The 20,349-nt window shown below is 37.2% G+C and overlaps 1 protein-coding gene across 1 annotated transcript in view; it reads left to right on the top strand.

Moving 5' to 3' along the window:
- POF1B (POF1B actin binding protein) overlaps window positions 1-20,349 on the top strand; it is a 136,747-nt gene that overhangs the window by 10,284 nt on the left and 106,114 nt on the right. The window contains exon 3 of the mRNA XM_075538392.1: window positions 16,246-16,326. Coding sequence (XP_075394507.1) covers window positions 16,246-16,326 — 81 coding nt within the window. The remainder of the gene's footprint in view (window positions 1-16,245; window positions 16,327-20,349) is intronic.

The raw sequence follows: 20,349 nt of genomic DNA, 5'->3' as shown, positions 1-20,349 counted from the left end.
GTTGACACTTTGGTTGTTTAAAAATAGTTATTAAATCATTAATAATAATTTAATAAATTTGAAGTTATTAAATCATTTGTTTTGCAAAATTTTATCATGTCATCTCCAGGACCATTTATATAACCAAAACTGTATTTTCAACTACAAACCCTTCTTATTTTTGCAATTTTATACCATGAAGTATCCCCTTTTTTCTGCCTCTTTATGAATAGGTTCTGTCTGAGCAAAATTACGTATTCTGGAACTCCCATTCTTCACAATATTATAAATAATTTTGTTGTGATCTTTGCAGAGTCAATGAAACATGGTCAGATATCTTTGTGGTATTTTCTGCTTTTAGCCAAGACTCATCTGGCATGAGAAATGATATCCTTTCTTCCACATCTCTTATGAATCCGGCTTGGATCTTTGTTGATGTATTACTATAACAATTTTTAAATTATATTCAGCAAAAATTTACTTGTTTGTGATATTAATGATATTATTTCCAATTTTCACATTTTAATCATCAATAATTATCAATGTATCTTTATTGCATTTGAAATATATTTCAAACTATAAAATTTGGTAAAACAAACCCAGCAATCTCTTGATCATTGGTATTAGTCACTGGAGCATAAATTTTTTTTCTTTTTTAAACATTAGGGCTCATACAACTCTTACCACAATCCATGGATATATATACATCAATTGTATAAAGCACATCCGCACATTCTTTGCCCTAATTACTCTCAAAGCATTTGCTCTCCACTTAAGCCCTCTGCATCAGGTCCTCTTTTTTTCCCCTCCCTCCCCACTCGCCCCTCCCTGGAGGATAAATTTTAATCATAGTCATATTAACCAATCTTCTTTCTAGATAGATAGATATTATACTATAACTGACGGTGTTTTACTCTAGGATTGCCCTTGAAATGTTCTTTTTGATGATGACCATGACTTAATTCCTCCTCAATTTGACAATCCTGGTGTAGGAGACCATTTGATTCAAAATGGTCATTGATCCACTTCAGTTCACTGATTTCTAGGATACCGGTCTTCAAGTTTTCCATTTCATTCTTGATGACTTGTAATTTTTCTAGATTCATGCTCATACATACTATCTTCTTGTTATTAGTGGGTATTTGAAATCATTTATTCTCATTTTGAGTCAAGCACCATCAGTAAATGAAAATCCCCCAAAGTTTGCCCTATCTAAGTCATTAAGGTTTATTCAACTTTGAAAACGTAAATATTTCCCACTTATGTTTTATGTGCCTTTCAAACTGAAAAGGTCATCTTCCCACATTATATCAAACAATGCCCCGTTGCTATTCAAAAATTAACATGGGCTTTTAAAAAGAAAAAGAAAAAGAAAAAGAAGAACAGCAGGTCAATTTTTACTAGTCTCTTTGAAAGCTCCACCACAGCATATCCACTATGAATGATCCTGCTGGTTTTTGAAATATTAATGGCATATCTTTCAGCATTACAGCAACACACCTGCCACCACAGCATATCAAAACAACATATGCATGGTCAATATTCACTTAACCTAAAACTTTTTTCAACAAATGTTTGCAAAGTGCATAGTATGTACCAAATATTGTACAAAGATGAATTGAACTTAATATCTCCTCTCAAGGAGGTTATAGATTAGCATTAGTCACATACAAAACAATTAAGTTGGACATAGAACATTTCAGGACTACTAATAAAGGAGCCCTTGTGATGAAGTGGGTTACACATTCAGCTGCTAGCCACAAGGTCAGCAGTTCAACACCACCATCTGGGCCACAGGAGAAGGATGAGGATTTCTACTCTTGTAAAGATTCACAGTTTCAGAAACCCACAAGGTAAATGCTAGTCTATCCTATAGAGTTGCTTTGCTTCAGAATTGACTTGACAGCAATGAATGAGAAGACAATATTAACTCAGGGAAGTCAATCCAGCTAAATCACAAAAAATTACATGGACTAAATAGTTTGGTGTTTTATGTGAGACATTAATATTCATGTGACAGAGAGGCAGTCCTAGATTATGGTGTAGTCAGATACATCTTAACACCCCTCTTATGTTCTGAAAAAATAAGTGAATCAGATATACACAACAACTTGCCAGCCCTGTGCATAAAAGACAAGGCTGTATAATTAGAATTAGTGCCAAGTGGAAGAGAAGACTGTACAAAATGAGCAGGCACAGAGAATTATAGATCTTGAGCATCCTGCCAGCCTAATCTTGACAGTATGTCCATATTGTAACAAAACAACCAGAGTTCCCAGCTGAAGATGCCATCACCTGGTGTAGCAAAGCAGGAGTTGCTGCAATACATCTAGAGCCAGGCAGGAATGCCTCTTGTCCTGCATAAGTTAAATGTACTTATCTCGGCCAATGCACCCTACAACCACCCATGCCGCATACTTTCAGATCGACAGAGCCCACCACTCTCTTCTTCCATTCAGTCTCTACACATGATCAAGATCTGGCAGCACCCATCATTATTGTGCTCTTTGAATGGAGTCTATGATCTGGAAGCACCCACCACTTCCCTCAGCCACTTGAGTCACTGACTTTCATATCACTGATGCCCTCCTCCGTGCCCAACTACCAGCCCTGGGAGCCTGTAATATAGTCAATTTTACTGCCAATGAGTTGACTACAGCTCATAGAGACCCTATCATATAGGGTAGACCTGCCTCTGTGGGTTTCTGAGACTATAACTCTTCATAGAAGTAGAAAGCCTCATTCTACCTTAGAGTAGCTAGTGGTTTCAAACTGCTAGCCTTGCAGTCAGCAGCCCAATGCAAAATCACTACCCCAACTGCGTTCCTCTCAAGTATGGTAGTGCCCACTTTTATACTCAGTCACCCATATCAGAGGTCTTCAGATCAACAGCACTTCCTATTCCATCGAACCACCACTTCCAAGGACCAGAGTTACATACGTAGCTGTATAATGATCTTGTGGGTAGGGAATGTCCTCCTAGCAGGTACACACGGATTAATGGGATCCCTCCTCTCTCAATGCCTGCATTGCCTCCTCTAACCCTGCAGCCAGAGATATTTGCACACACTGACCACCCTGCACAGCCCTGCTCATTTCCTGGGATCTTAGGTGAGATTTTTCCATACAAACCCTCTTCTCCCCCTCCCACCTCTCCAATGACTAAAGTCCCAGGCACCTTCACCCAACCACCTGGAAATCTGTAATATACACATACAACACCCACTAAAACAACAAGTGAGAACACACCCTGCACCTATTCCCAGGAGATTTATCCCTAGATTCACATCACTTCACTAGCAATTTCAGCTACATCCTCAGTCACTCCTCAAGACCAGTGAAGAGATCATGCTAACACACTCATATGCTACCCTACCTCCTGGACAGGTGAGGAGAGCTTCAATAACAACTAGAATAGCACACTTGTTTTGTTACTCAGCAATATAAAAACAAAATCAGCATACAACAAACAAGCATACAATAAATAAAATAACAACCTCATGACTCAGAGACAGCAGATGGTATCCAATAATGTAAAAAAAGCAAAATAAAATGCCTTAGCATGTGAACAAAACAAAGAAACAGAAAACCTTCCAGAAGAAGAAAGGATAATGGAATTACTTGAAAAGAAATTCAACAGAAAAATATGTAGATTTCTCCAGAGACTAAATAAATAAAAAGGCTAAAGAGAGCACAGACAAGACTAAAAACAAACAAACAAAATGAAGGAAAACACAGACTAAGTTATAGAAGAAGTCAGGGAAACTAAACAAGAACAAAATGACAAAATAAATAGACAAGTAGAGGCCATAAAAAAGGGCAATTAGATATACAAAAGATAAACCATCAAACTTCAGAAATAGTCAGCTTAATAGAAGGACATGCAAGAGGGTTCTCAAGAGTTTGTGGGAAAATTCTATTGTCTTTTAATTCTCTTTGTTCACTCAATTTCTTGAAGACCCTGCATGTAAACAGAATTGAATCAATGGAAGAAAATAAATAAAGTAATGGACAAATCATTTAATACCCATTCATTTGAGCAGAAATCAGAAAAAAAGAATGAGGAAAACCTAAGAAATATGTGAGGCACAATCAAGAGGAAAACGTATGTGCAATCTGAATTCCAGAACAGGAGAAGGCAAAAGAACAAGAAACACAGAATTGTTGAGAATTTTTTGCAGATAACTTCCATGATATCATAAAAGATAAGAAGATATCTAACATAGAAGATTACTGAAACTCACATAAGATATCCCCCAAAAGAAAATTACCAAGCTTTATCAAAATTAAATGTCCCCAAACCGAAGACAGAAACAATCCTGAAAGCAGTTCAAGAAAAATACAAAGAGCCAGTTACAAAGAGGAACCAATAAGGCGAAACTCTGATTACTTGGCAGAATCATGCTGGCAAGAGGAAATGGGATGACATATATTAAACCTTGAAAGAAAACAAATTGACAACCAAAAAATGATATGTGTAGCAAAATGGTCTTTCAGATATGATAGCAAAATCAGGTATTTCCAGATAAATAGAAATTAATCAAGTTTATAAAAACTAGACCAATATTATAAGAAATACTAATGGTAGACTTTCAGACAAGGATCCAATAACATGAGACAACAACTCACGTTAGAGAGCAGCAGCAGTAGACATTAACATAGATAAATAATTCTCAAAAATAAACAAAGCTGCAAGATTGAAAATGGGTAATTAGATATGTCAATCTGTAAATGAGGACAATGCCAAAACCAAAGGAAGGGATAAATGTAATTATAGAACTTTCATATAGAGAGGGTGTCTGCTGATATAAATTAATAAAACTGCTTTAAATTTAGGAAGAAAAAGGAAAATGTCAAGGTAATATGAAAGAAAGTTAAGAAACCTAATTATAACAAAAAGAAGAACAACACACTAGGCAAACACAAAAATAATTAACAAAAGTGAAAAGAAAACCCATCAGAAATAATTCAGTACATAAAATTAAGAAAAAAAAGAAACTTTCAATACCATAAAAGAGCACAACAAATGCATAGAAGTAAACTCAGAGCTATGTCTAATTTACACTATGTGCAAATGCCTTAAATGAACATCCATAGTTCAATTAAGGGAAGACACAGGCTTATATGGATGGGAAAACACAGCTCATCACTTTAGACACAAAGAGAAACAAAGTAAAACTAAGAGGACAGAAAACATATCAAGTAAATAGCAATGTATTTTATGGGAGCAATCTGCAATAAGAGATAAGGAAAGACATTACGTAACAATTAAAAGGTCAACGCACCAAGAGGACACAACTATAATAAACATGTATGTGCCCAGTAAGGCTTGAAAATGCACGAAACAAATTCTAACAGCATTGAAAAGAAAATTAATTGCACAGTAGCAGTAGGAGACTTCAATACACCACTTCTGGTTAAAGAGAAAACAATTACAAAGAAATTCAACAGCGATACAAAAGATTTAAATGCCACAATCCCCCAACTTGTCCTCACAGATATTTACAGGACACTCAATCCAACACCAGCAAAGTATACATTCTTTCCTACTGCACATGGAACATTCTTCAGAGTAGACCACACAAAGCAAGCCTCAATAAGATTCCAAACATTGCAATAATACAAAATATTTTCTCTGGTCACAATGTTAAAAGAATACAAATCAATAACAAGAAGAGCAATGACAAAAAATACATGGAAACTGAATAGCCCTTTGCTTAAAAAATATTGGATACAAAAAGAAATCAAAGATGAACTATAAAAATTAAAGAATCTAATGAGAATAAAATCACAAAATATCAGCATACTCTGGACATAGCAAAACTAGGGCTCAGAAACCAATGTACAGTCACAAACACACATACCAAAAAGAAGAGAGTAGCCAAATGAAACCATTAATGCTAAAAATCAGACAAATAGAAAGTGTACCCAAAGAAGTCCATGGATCACTTGGCCCTGGGTTGGTCAACAGTGGTAAGGAGGGTGTGAGAGGCCTGGTTAAGGCAAAGTAATGGAGAGAAATTACTGAAACCCGAATGAAGGCTGAGCATGATAGTGGACAAGAGGAAAGTAAAATGAAACTGAGGAAAGAGCTAGGAGGCAAAAGGTATCTATAGAGGTTAAATATAGGCATGTGCATATGTAAATATATTTATATAGGATGGTGGGGAAATAGATCTACATGCATATATTTATAAGTTTAGTATTTAGGCAGGAGATGGACGTTGGATCTCCACACAAGTACTTACTCAATGCATTAACACTTTGTTCTATTAAATTGGCATTCCATGATGCACATGCTCCCGATGTGATCACTGAAGACAAATGTGTGCATAAGCAAATATGAAAAAAGCTGATGGTGCCCGGCTATCAAAATAAATAGCATCTGGGGTCTTAAAGGCTTGCAGGTAAACAAGGCAGCCATCTAGCTCAGAAGCAACAAAGCTCACATGGAAGAAGCACACCAGCCTGTGTGACCATGAGGTGTCAAAGGGATCAGGTATCAAGCATCAAAGAACAAAAATCATATCATTGTAAATGAGGGTGAGTGCAAAGTGGAGACCTAAAACCCATCTGTAGGCAATTGGACACCACCTAACTGAAGGGTCGCATGGAGGAGACTAGCCTGTCAGGTTGCAGGGTAGCAATGATGAAACATACAAATTTCCTCTACTTCTTAAATGCTTCCTCCCCTCACTATCATGATCCCAATTCTACCTTACAAATCTGCCTACACAAGAGTTTGTACATGGGTGCAGATAGGAACTGTAAACACAGGGATTCCAGAACAGATGACCCCTTCAGGACCAGTGGTGAGAGTGGCGATACCTGGATTGTGGAGGGAAGGTGGGGTAGAAAGGGGGAACCGATTTCAAGGATCTACATATAATCTCCTCCCTGGGGGATGGACAACAGAAAAGTGGGTGAAGGAAGACATCAGACAGTGTAAGATATGACAAAATAATAATAATTTGCAAATTATGAAGAGCTCATGAGGGAGGGGGGAATGGGGAGAGAGAGGAAAAAATGAGCTGATATTAAGGGTTCAAGTAGAAAGCAAATGTTTTGAGAATGATGATGGCAACAAATTTACAAATGCGCTGGATACAATGGATGTATGTATGGAATGTGATAAGAATTGCATGAGCCCCCAATAAAATGATTAAAAAAGAAGTCCATGGTCTGAAGAAATGAAATGAAGTTTAGGGTAGAAATGAATTAAACAGAGAAAGAAAATCAAAAGAAAGAATTAACATGACTAGAGCTGGCTAGTTGAAAGAATCAATAAAATAAAATAAAAAAACACTGATCAAATTGACAAAAAAAAGCATCAGAAGAAAAAAATTCCCCAAATCAGAAGCGAAGCGGATGACATGGCATCGGACCCAACTGAAAGGCAGGCATCATCACAGACTACTATGTGAGATTGTTCCTGAACAAATTTGAAAATCTGGACATATTTCTAGATAAACACTATCGAGAAATGCAAACTATACAAAAAAAACTCAAAATGAAATGCAAAATCGGAATAGATTCAGAGTGAAAAAGAAATTAAAGAGGTTATGAAAACTTCCAGCAGCAACAACAAAAAGTTCTGGACACAATAGCTTCATTGACAAATTCTACCAAACATTCAGAACAGAGGTCACACTAATGCACTCATAATATTTCAGAGAAGAGAAAAGGAAGGAATATCATGAATTTATTATGAAGCAGCATAATCCTGATACCAAAGCCAGGCAAAGATACCATAAAAAAAATTAGAGACCAATCTCCTTTATGACAAAACAAACAAATAAACCCACTGCTTCCAAGTCAATTCTAACTAAAAGCAACTCTATAGGTCAGAGTAGAACTGTCCCTTGGGTTTCCAAGGCTATACATTCTTAGTGAAGAAGGATAGTAGTGAGATACAAGATCAATATTTTAAAAATCTGTTGGATTCCTATATACAGGGGTGGGAAACCTTTTTTCTGTGAAGGGTTATTAGAGTATTTATAACATCGTTAGCAGAACATGCATTTAATTAAATCATCCCTAATGTGAAGACTGGAATTTTTTCTCTTTGGGGAGGTGAGGGAGGTTAGCTGGTCTGATGATTTTGTGGAGCTTATATGGCCTGTGACCAAGACCTTCCCCACACCTACTTTCCACTAACAAAAGAGAACTTTCCAAAGAAAATCAGGAAAATAATACTACTTACCATAATCCACAAAATGATAAAATATTTAAAAATACATCTAACCAGGAATGCAAAGTCCTATACAAAACCCCCAAACAAACTAGAAAACACTACTACAAGAAACTAAAAGAGAGCTTCAAAAATGCAGAAAATATACCTTAGTCATAGACAGGAAGATTGAACAACGTAAAAATTGTCATTATCACCAAAAGTGATCTATAGATATAATGTAATCTCAATCAAAATTGCAGCATAATTTAATGAGATGCAAAAAGTGTTGACCACTTTGTATGGAACGATAAGCAAAGAACAAAGTAGAAGAGCTCACACTACCTAATCTCAGAACCTGCTATATAATCACTACAGCTAATAAAGGTACAAGAGCAGACACATTATTTTTATTTGTAGAAGCATGAAACAAGGCCTTGGCTCAGACATTGCACAAACATTGACTCAAAGTACATGAAAACCAATTATAAAACGTACTAAGATCATGGAAGGAAAAACAGGAACAATGATAGGAGCTCTAATACAAGGCATACATAGAATAGTAAACATAACTAAAATGCACACATAGCTGAAGATTAATTAGATAATTAAGACCTCCTAAAATTAAATATATATGCTCATCAAAAGACCTCCAATGTTATAAAAAGTAAACCAACAGACTGGGAATTGTTTTTGACTCTAGCATATCTCACTAAAATTAAATCTGCAAAATTTATTAAAAATTTCACTACCCCAACAAAATGGCAAGCAAACCAATTAAAAATGTGAATGAGTATTAAGTTACTTCACCAAAGAAGACATTCATTAAGTAAACATATAGATTTACCATAAACTATAGATTTACCATAAATTTAGAAATGCTTAAGGACATTACCTGTTGTTCTTATTGTCAAGTGCCATCAAGTCATACAACACTGCCCGGTCCTGCACCGTCCTCACAGTTGTTCTTGTGTTTGAGCCCATTGTTGCAGCCACGGTGTCAGTTCATCTTGTCAAGAGTCTTCCTCTTTATCACTATCTCTCTACCAAGCTTGGTGTCCTTGTCCAGCAACTACTGTCTCCTAATAATTTGTCCAAAGTATGTAAGACTACTAACTTCTTGTCATCCTTGCTTCTAAGGAGTATTCTGTCTGTACATCTTCCATGGCAGATTAGTTTGTTCTTTTGGCTGTCTGGGGGTACTTTTAACAGTCTTCACCAGCACCATAATTCAAATAGATCGATTCTGCTGTAGTCTTCCTAATCCAATGACCAACTTTTACATGCATATGAAGCAATGGAAAGTACCACAGCTTAGGTCAAGCACTCTGTGTTAGTCTGGTTTGACTAGAAAAACAAATTCATAGACACTCATATGTGTACAAGAGAAAGTTTGATATCAAAGAGCAATTTATATTGAGAAAATATCCCAGCCCAGTCCAGATCAAATCTGTAAGTCTGATATTACCCTATCTATTGATACTAGTCCATAAGGTTCCTCTTTAGATTCACACAACATATGCAATGATGCCGAATGCAGGAAGATTACAACCCAGTGGGTAGAAAGTCACTGTTCCTGATTTTAAACTGTGTGGTATTCCCTTGTCTGTTCAAGCAACTGACAATCTATGTACTGGTTCACATGAGCACAATGAAGTGTTCTGGAATTTCCATCCTTCCCAAGGATATTTATAGTTCTTATGGTCTATACTGTCGAAAGCTTTTGCAGAATCAATAAAACACAAATAAACACCTTTCTGGTATTCAAGATTCTGCTCCATGTCCTCTTCTGTATCTGGCTTGAACTCCAGGCAACTACCTCTCAGTGTACTGCTCCAACCATTGTTGGATGATCTTCAGCAACATTTTACTTGCATGTGACATTAATGATATTGTTCTGCAAATGTTAGCATTGTGTTGGGTCATCTTTCTTTGGAATGAGTACTGTGTTAGTCTAGGTAGACTAGAGAAACAAATTTGTAGACACTCATTGTACATTAAGAAAATATCCCAGCCCAGTCCAGATCAAGTCCATAAGTCCGATATTAGCCCATATGTGTGCTACTAATTTACAAAATCCTCTTCAGACTCATGAAACACAAGTTATGACACCAAATGCAGGAAGATCACCGGCCAGTGGGTGGATAGTCTTGTGGATCCGGTGATGGTGGAAGTATCTCAGTGCTGGCATGGGTCTCCACGTGGCTCCTCCAAGTCCAGGACTCTCATCATAGGGCATCAGCATATTCCCATGTGTCTTGTCAGTACAGAGTCTTTCAGGGACTCTGCCGAGAGAGAGAGAGAGAGAGAGAGAGAGAGAGAGAGAGAGAGAGAGAGAGAGAGAGAGAGAGAGAGAGAGAGAGAGACTCTCGCCTCCAAAGAGGAATACCAAAGTTCCCAGAATACTTAGGAGAAGGCCAGGCCCACACAGAAGCTTCATTGGCTATGATTGCATTGATAAACTCCACCCTCTCACTGCAATCCTCTCAAATTGGCAACAGATTATATAACTACCACAAGTACAAATATGGATCTCGTCCAGTAGGCCAACTAACTGTTTACCAAATTTCTTGCCATAGACAATTGAGTGCTTTCCATGCTTCATCAGCTGTTGAAACGTTTTTTTATTAATAAATCTTTTTATTGGGGCTCATACAACTCTTATCGCAATCCACACTTACATCAATTGAGCAAAGCACCCTTATACATTCGTTGCCCTCGTTATTCTCAAAATTCTCCTTCCACTTGGGTTCCTGGAATCAGCTCGGTTTCCTTTTCCCCCTCCTCCCCCTCCCTCCCTGCTCCCCCCTTCCCCCTGCTCCCTTAATAGTTTATAACTAATTATTCTATCTTATCTTACACTGCCCGGCGTCTCCCCTCACCCACCTTCCCATTGCCCATCTCCCAGAGAGGAGGTTACACATAGATCTCCAAGATCGGTTCTCCCTTTCTACACCCCCTTCCCTCCGAGTGTCGCCACTCCTACCGCTAGTGTTGAGGGGTTCGTCAGTCCTAGATTCCCTGTGTTTCCAGATCCCTACATTTTAATGGGTATCCCATCAATTCCTGGAGCTTTGGTTTTTGCTAATGCCTTCAGTGCATCTTGGACTTCTTCCACAAGTACCACTGGATCTTGATCATCTGATACTTCTTGAAAGGCCTAAATATCAGCTCGTTCTTCTGGGTACAGTGACTCTGTATTTTGTCCATCTTGTTTGGATGTTTTATGCATCATTCATTCAATATTTTGCCCAAAGTATCTTTCAACATTTCAACATGAGGCTTGCAATTTTTCTAGAGATCTTGCTGTTTAAGATATGTTAAGTGCGTTCTTCCTTTTTGGTTTTCTACATGTAGGTCTTTGCACATTTCTTTGTAATATGTTATTTTTCCTTCTTGAAATGTCCTTTGAGATTTTCTGTCCAGCTATTTTATTTCATCATTTCTTCCATTTGCCTTTGGTACTTTACAATTAAGAGCAAAGTGTCAGTGCTTCTTCTTTTACTGCTAAAAATTATGATACATTTAATCGTAAGCAACAAATCAAAACGCGAAGTTATGTTCCTCAACCTGGATTTATATACATCCAGGTATATTCACATTTGAAGCCAGTGTTTCCATCTGTCCAGTCCTTCTCCCCACAAACACCACACCAAACCAGCAGTTTTGACATCCTCAAGAGACTCAAGTTGGGGTCTTTTACAAAGTTCTTTCAGGTTAGAAAACAAGCAAAAAAGAAATCTGAAGGGGAACAATCAGGGTTGTAGGATGGATAGGGACCTTTTCACAACACATTTTTAAATAGGACATTCCTTGCTACCCTTGAAGAATGAATAGGTGCATTGCTGATGAAAAAAATCCTTGGCATAATTTTCCTGGCCTTTTCCTCTCTGATGCAGTTTCAACTTTTCTGTTACTACTTCCTCACAATCCCCCATGATTTTCCCGTGTCAAGAAAATCTATCAAGATTACTCTGTGGAATCCTAAAAAAAAAAAGAAAAAAAATCAGTCTTGTTTACCTTCTAAGTCGATTTGCCTTGAATTTAACTGGCCCACCACAGCCCTTCAGAAGCCACTATTGTGATGGAATTTTGCCCTCTGCATCAATTTGGCGCAACAAAGAGTCATCCCTGGTTACAAGTTGTTTCATAAACTTGTCTTCATTTGCTTCAATCTTGCTTGAAAGACTGACGGAAAGATCAGTTCTTTGACCTTGCTGCTCTTTTCCCAATGTTTTTGCAACCCATCCAGCTGAAAGCCTTCTTTAACATGCTTGATTGATCTAAAAATTTTTTAAATGTGAGATAGCATTTGCATAAACTTGGTGTAAAGCTTCAATTATTTGGGAAGATGACCACTTGAGTTTTGTTAAAAGTTTTATAATAGCAGTGATGCCAAGATTGCAATAAGTGTGCTTTGGGGGAGTGAGGGTGGGGGTGGGTACCCTGAAAAGAGTAAGATAAGTTTATAACTAGAAGAACTTACCTGCTGTCAGTCACCCACTGATTGTGTAGGCATGCCTAAACACATCTTATATGTCTCAAGGAGCAATACTTTTTGACTTACCCTCCTACAAGCTTTGAGGTTTTAAAATTGTGACGAGGAGCGAAGGAGAAATTTTCTTCTCATTGCAAGAAAATTCTCACTGAGGTTTCAGTGAACCGGAAGCACTTAGAACCCATGAACCTTTAACTGGTTGTCCATTCTCTCCAAGGCACAGGCACATGTTCTTGCTCTGTTCACCCTGGAGCTGAATCCCTTCTCCCTATTCTGCATGCTTAATTACAGTATCATAGTGGGTAAATTTCCTCTTAAATACCTTCACTAACTTCTTTTGGTTTTAAACATCAGCAAAGGTCTTCCAGCTGTTTCACTGTTGAATTCTTATATGGATATAACCCTCAGTTATATGGATATAACCCAAGAAGCAGGTCATCACCCTGACTTTCATCAACAAACGGATTGAAAGAGTGGAGGTTCTGGACAGTGTTCAAACGATTCGATTCCCTTTCCTGTGGACAAGTTCATCCAGTCCTCTCTAATAAGTGCTCAAGGTGTACAATGTGTTCTTGAGGTCGTCATGAATTTCAAGTCAGATATACTCCGATCACACTTTGGCTATTGTAGGCTTGTTTTAATTTTCTTCAGCTTCAACCTGAACTTACATAAGATCAATTGATGATCTGTTCTACAATCGGCCCCTGGCCTCATTTTAGTGGTTGCCAATAAGCTTCTTCATTGTCTCTTTCCACAAATATAGCCAATTTCATTTCTGTGTATTCCATGTGGAGAGGTCCATGTGTGTAGAGCCACCCTTTGAGTTGTTGAGAAAAAGATAGTTGAGATGAAGAGGTGGTTTATCTTGCAAAGTTGTATCATGTGATCTCCAGCTTAATTTCTATCATAAATGCTATATTTTCCTTCTTGTTTTCAACCTTTGCATGTCAATCACCAATATTATTTATACCTCTTGATTGCATGATTGCTCAATTTCAAACTGAAGACACTGGCAGAATTCTTCATTTTCTGCATCACTAGCTTTAATAGTTGTTGCATAAATTTTGAATAATAGTTGCATAGTCTGGATTTCCTTATATGCAATAGGTATTATCCTGTCACAGACAGGTCTTGAAATATCATTTTTTCACTATGAAATCTGTTATTCCAGTCATAGTAAATTATGTGATTTTCTGATTCAAATCAGCCATTACAAGTCTATTTCAGTTCATTAACACCTAGAATTCAATATTTATGCTTTTGATTTCATTTTTAATACTTTTTCCAATTTATCAAGTCATACTTCACACATTCCAAGTTCCAATTATTAATACCTGTTTGTAGCTATTTCTTCTTCTTTTCAGTTGTGCCCCGTAAGTAAACGTAGGTCTCGGAGGTTGCCTCCTGCAGGCTTTACTCCATCCATGTCATTATGTTCGATTCCCTTTTAAGAAAGCAGCTCTTCCGCAGTCATATACTATGTGAATCCCACCTGAGGGGCTCATCTTCTGGCACTATAGCTGACAGTCTTCTGCTGCTACTCATGAAAGTTGTCATATCTAACAATGTGTCAGTCTATCCATAAAGTTTTTAGTCGCTAATTCCTCCGAAATGGCCAGCTTATCTTTCTGTATAGTCTGTTCTTAGTCTGGAAGCTCTACTGAAGCCTGTTCACTTTGAGTAATCTTGCTGGGTTTGAAATACCAGTGGTATGACTTCCAGCATCATATCAACACACAAGCCACCACACTAGGACAAGCTAACCAATGTTGGCCATTAGATATATGCAAATTAAACTACAATAAGATACTATCTTACCCTTACAATAATGGTACCAATCAAAGAAGAAAGAAAGAAAATAACAAATATTGATGAGGTTGTGGAAAACCAGAACTCTTACTCCTGGTGGGAATGTAATGGATGTAACTTCTATTGAAAATGTTAATTTTTTCTTAAAAACTTACAACTAGAAGTACCATATAATCCAGTAACTCTCCTCTTAGGCAAAAGTCCTAAAGAAATAAGAGGCATTACATGAATAGCCCTGTTTATACCCATATTAATTGCAGAATTATCTATAATAGAGAAAAGTTGCAAACATTCTAAGGGCTCATAAATAAATAAATGGAATACTACACAACAGTGAAGAATAATGACCAATTTTATCATAACAAGGTTGGATTTGGAAGACATGATGCTGAGTGACCACTACTGTGTACAAAGAAAAAAGGAAGGAAAAAACGATTAGTACATACAAAAATTGTTTGATGGTTACCATGGATGAGCTAGAGACATGAAAGACTTGTGCCAGTAGTGATGAAGGGAAAAGCAATTCAACATAGGAGAAGTCAGTACAAAATGACCACGGCAAAGGAAGACACCGAGAGGAACTCGAGAATGCGGAGCAACTCTAGTAATTAATGGAACATGGACAATCCTGCAACAATAATATTTACAAACCAGTTATGAATGGTATTATGAGTAGGTGTGGGCGGGTGTAAGGGAGCACACCCACCTGCAGATATGCCTATTTCAATATACTTAATTATAGGTGCTATGTGTATATTAATATCAGCAATTGAGCACACAAGGGGGAACAATTATGGAAGTTTTGTAGATATAACCGAACACCTTGCAGTGAAAAGTAACAATGCTTCAAGGCAAAGGACCTGCATGGGAGGGAGGCACATCTACATCAACTGTCACAATATAATTCACAATGACAGTGCTAAGCATCATACTTTGGTGAGTTGCATTTGGGAGTCGTTTGAGCTGCCATCTAAAATAAAACTATTGGTGCCTTCCCACCCAGAGGAAAGGATAGAGAAGAAAACAAAAGTCTCAAGGGAGCAATTATTCCAAAGGACTAATAGACAACATGAGCCACAGCCTAGACCAGAAGAAATAAATGACTCCCAGCTACCCAGACTGCTCTGATTAGGATCACAATACAGAGTCCTAGATAGAGTAGGAGAAAAACATAGAACAAAAAAATGAAATTTATGCCCTCCCCCCAAAAAAGCCAGAAATCCTGGTCTGACAAGGACTGGAGTAATTTCTAAGATGATGATGTTAGACACCCTTCCGACCTAGAACTGAAGGGATTCCCGGAGACCACTTTTTAACTTTATTAGACAGGCTCCTAAAGTAAACAAATAATGTTTAAAATGTATTCCTTAGAACAATCAATTATACACCGTCAAAAGAAGAATATTTGCCCAAAATAAAATATGACAAGGCAGAAAGGAGTAGAAAATCCAGACAAAATGAATTGGGGAGTTCAGGGTAGAAGTTGGAAGAGTGTTGGCACATTTGGGGGAATGCAACCAATATCATGGAGCACTTTTTATATAAATGAATGGGAATCGAATTTTCTCTGAAAGTGTTCACCTAAAGCACATTGTTTTTAAAAATAATTAGTGTGCCATATATTTTATTTGCAGTAACAAAAACATGGGTTTATTTTAGGAAAATGTTCAACTATGAAAATGTGAAGACTAAAAATCAAACTCTAGTAATACCTTCTTGTTATTATTGATGACTAAAAGTCACTAAATAACTATAAATGTGTCAGTTAATATTTTTCTTTTCTTCACAGGAACTCATTTCTCCATCAGGGAAAGTTACAACATATCCACAAACCACCATTAGGAGATATATTGTACAAAACCCCGAACAGGTAAGATATGTCCTGCAAACCTTTTTCAACCAACAATTCCTTGTAAGTAAATAGTTTCAGACAGAAGGATGAGCTAGATATCATGTCCTTAAAATCATATTGTTGGACTTTCTACCAGTTATAATATAGTTAAATTCTCATCACTGGCATCAAAAATGTCATCCGTAATTCCCAAACCTGTGACCCCATATATTATGACACAGAGATGCAACAATTTCAAACAACATGGGGATTCTTGGGTGGCAAAGGCTTTCTAGTTCTATAGCCCCATAGGATTTTTGTGCACTTTGAACCAAAGAAAACATGAACAACCTTCTTGCACAGACTTCATATAAAATCTCTATTGGCTATTACATCAGAGAATGAAGTCTTTATTTATTCCATTTATATTTGCTATTGAGATATGGACTAGGAAGAAAAAGTTCAACAATATCCCCCATGCCTTCGTTACCAATGGTGTGGAGATTTATACCTGTCAATCATCAGTTTACATTAAAACCATTATTACATTTTCTATGAACATATATTACTTTATATTTTATAAGCTATGATATTGTTACCAGTCTCAATTTGAGAATAAAATTAGGAAACCTGTTTTTTCATAGTAACAAAACTTCCTTAATATTCGCACAAATGACAATGCACTGCCACTTACTTTAGCTGCAACAAGAGGTTCTACCAGACTACATTATTGTTGTTAAGTATCATTGAGTCAATTTAGACTCATGTAGACCCTATGTATAACAGAATGAAACACTACCTAGTCAGAACAATACTCAAGACTATGAAAGGACATCAATTTTGCAACTAGAACCAGTATTCCTCAGATAGAAATACAGAATTATTAGCAATTATCTCTCTCTTGATTTTACTTTTCCACTATTGCAGGAGAAAAAAATCTGTCCCTCCTTTACAAAATGAAATAAATCACTTGCTTCAACTGTAGACAGACAATGGTTACATTTGGCTAACACACTTGCTAGTATTCGAGGTAGGGGTGGGGTAGGTGAGGGAGGGTGCACCCTTTCACTCGTCTGTTTTCCTTCTCAGATTTTATTTATTTTTAACTAATTTTCTCATGCCTCCTGTATGACAAAAGCAAGCTGCTAATTGTGCCTATATTTGTTTGTTGACGCGCATGCACAACTCTGTCTGAGTTGAAGGTGAACGTTGATTACTTTGGACATTTGCTTGGACTTTCATAATATATGATATATATGGAATGAATATAAAGTAGCCAATTCTTCTTTTTCATAATCATGTATGTTTAAGCAGCAATTCTGAAAACCTGAACGGGAGATAATGGGAATGCAGAGGGCCTGAGAGAGGGGAGTGTTAACTTTCTGTCATTTGGACAACCACTTAAAAAAGAGAAAAACGAACTGACTAATTTTACAGCAGTTTTAGCTCTACAGAAAAACGGATCAGAAAATACACAGAGCTCACATATATCTCATGTCCCCCCTTATTATTATTTACTTTTTGTAATGGTGATGATGTTGTGTGCTGACTGGTCAATTAGACTCATAGTGACCTTGTACAGCAGAGTAGAACTCTCATATAAGGCCTCTTGTACTGTAATATTTAGGGGAGTGTATCATCAAGTCTTTACTGTCAATCTTTTTGGTTATCTGCTCATAGTGACCCTATAGGATACAGTAGGACTGCTCCTGTGGGTTTCCAGACTGCGAATCTTTACCAAAGCAGACAGCTCATCTTTCTCTAGCAGGGGCTGGTGCGAGCAAACTGCTAACCAGGGCTTAGTAGCCAAGTAACCCACTATACTGCCACAGTCATTTTGCCAAAAGACTTACTCTCTCAAGTCAATGCTGACTCCTAACGACCCTTACAGGACAGGGTAGAATCTCCCCGATGAGTTTCTCAGACTGCAACAGTTTGCAAGAGTATAAAGCCCCATCTCTCTGCGGAGGAGGGGCTGGTGGTTTTGAAATGCTGGCCTTGAGGAGTGCAGCTCAGTGTGTAAGCACAACGCCACCAGGGCTCCGCTACAGTCTCTACAGGTTTGCTGTAAGTCAGAAACAACTCTATAAGTCAGGTAGTAGGCCTGGTTGTTGGTTTTAGTGTTATTTAACAACTTGATGTTTAATCATTAAGTCACCATGGATCTTCTAGCTTGCATTAATATGATACATTTGTTATAATCGATGAACCACTGTTGATGCTTTATTAAATAATGCTTTAGAGTGCTTTAGAGTTCACTTTCTCTTTTGCAGTTTTATGAGTTTTGACAAATGCAGTATCATACAGAATAGTTTAACTACCCTAAAAATAATACCCTGTGCTTTACTTATTGCTCCTTCCCCCTGAATCGCTGCCAACTCGTATCTTTACATTGTCTTCATTGATTTACCCTTTCCTGAATGACATACAGTTGGAATAATACAATATGTAGTTTTTCCATACAGACTTCTTTCATGTTTCTCCCACTTCTTTCATAAAAAGATATGGAGGAACCTTTGATGCAGCAATTTGCATTTAAGGCTTATTCCTGTTTTAATATCTTGATAGCACATTTTAATTAATAATCTCTTGGATGGGAGCAGCACTATTTCTTTATATATTCTCTTATTGAAGAGTGTATTTTGGAAATTATCAATAATAATGCTATAAGTATTCATGTGTAGGTTTTATTTGGATAAAATTTTAAACTCTTTTTGGTAAAGGTCTAGGAATACCATTGCTAGATCATATTGGCAAGCCTATGCTCAGCATTGTGAGACACTGCCAGGCAGTCTACCAAAGTAGTTGTACCATTTTGTGGATCCTCCTGGATCCAGAATGAGGAACAGAAACAGAACCAGTAGCCAGAATATAGAACAGAGTGACAGACTTCCCAACCCATGGAGCAAGTGCTTTGCACAAGAGGCTTACTGATTGGGGTGCCTCCGAGCACTTAATTGGGAAACTCAAGAAGTCAAGCTGTGTGTGGTTGGGACGAGGCTTACTGGAATGGGATGCAGCTGGGCACTTAATTCAGGGAGCCGGGTTTCTTGACCCAGGGAGCTTCAGTTGAATGTGTCCTGGTGGAAACTTAGAGTAGAGTACTATTCCACTTAGGGCATTTCTTAACAGATGTGACAGAACTGTGTAACATGTCTTGATATTAAAACTTGTTAACTTCCTTAATAAAACCTAAATTATGAATTCTGTCTGTGAGTTTTGTGTAGTTGTTGCAATGGATTTTAGAACCCAGAGAATGATTAGGGCAAAGAATGTACAGATGTGCTTTATACAATTGAAGTATGTATATGTATGGATTGTGATAAGAGTTGTATGAGCCCCTAATAAAATGTTTTTTAAAAAAAGTGAAAATTAAGACACGGCCATTATCTTCCAGTAATTGTATAATTTATTTTTTTTCATTTAAGTCTATGACCCATTCGAGGTAATATCTTTGAAAGGTACAACTTTGGTGTCTAGATTCTTTTAAAATTTTTCATCTGTTGATGTCCATTTGTTACAGCATCATTAGCTGAAAAGATGATATTTCCTCCATTGAGTTGCCTTTGTACTTTTGTGAAAGATCAATTGCCAATACTTGTGTGTGTCTATTTCTGGGATCCATATTCTGTTTCATTGACCTACTGATCTGTTCTTTTACCAATACTACATGGTCTTGCTAATTGTAACTTTATTGAAAGGCTTGAAATCATGTAATGTCAGTTATCCAACTCTGTTCTTCAATCTTGTGTTTTCTATTCAAAACCTTTTGTATTTCCATATAAACTTCAGACTCGGTTTGTCAATATTCACAATATATCTTTGTTAGTTTTTTCTTGGGATTTAATGTATAGATCAAGTTGGGAAGAGTTTATATCTTAATAATATTGTGTCTTCCTATCCAAAGATCCCGGGTTGTGGTGTGTTGACGAAAATGTCGGCAGTTCAAACCCACCAGCACTCTGCAGGAGCAAGATTAGGCTTTCTGCCCCATTAAGGATTGCAAACGCAGACACCCACAGGGCCAGTTCTGCTTTGTCCTCTAGAGTCTCTGTGAGTCAG

This window comes from Tenrec ecaudatus, chromosome X (genome assembly GCF_050624435.1).
Source record: "Tenrec ecaudatus isolate mTenEca1 chromosome X, mTenEca1.hap1, whole genome shotgun sequence".
In the NCBI taxonomy this organism is placed as follows: domain Eukaryota; kingdom Metazoa; phylum Chordata; class Mammalia; order Afrosoricida; family Tenrecidae; genus Tenrec; species Tenrec ecaudatus.
The sequence above is the reverse complement of the archived record's forward strand: the minus strand, read 5'-3'. Positions and strand labels throughout refer to the sequence as shown.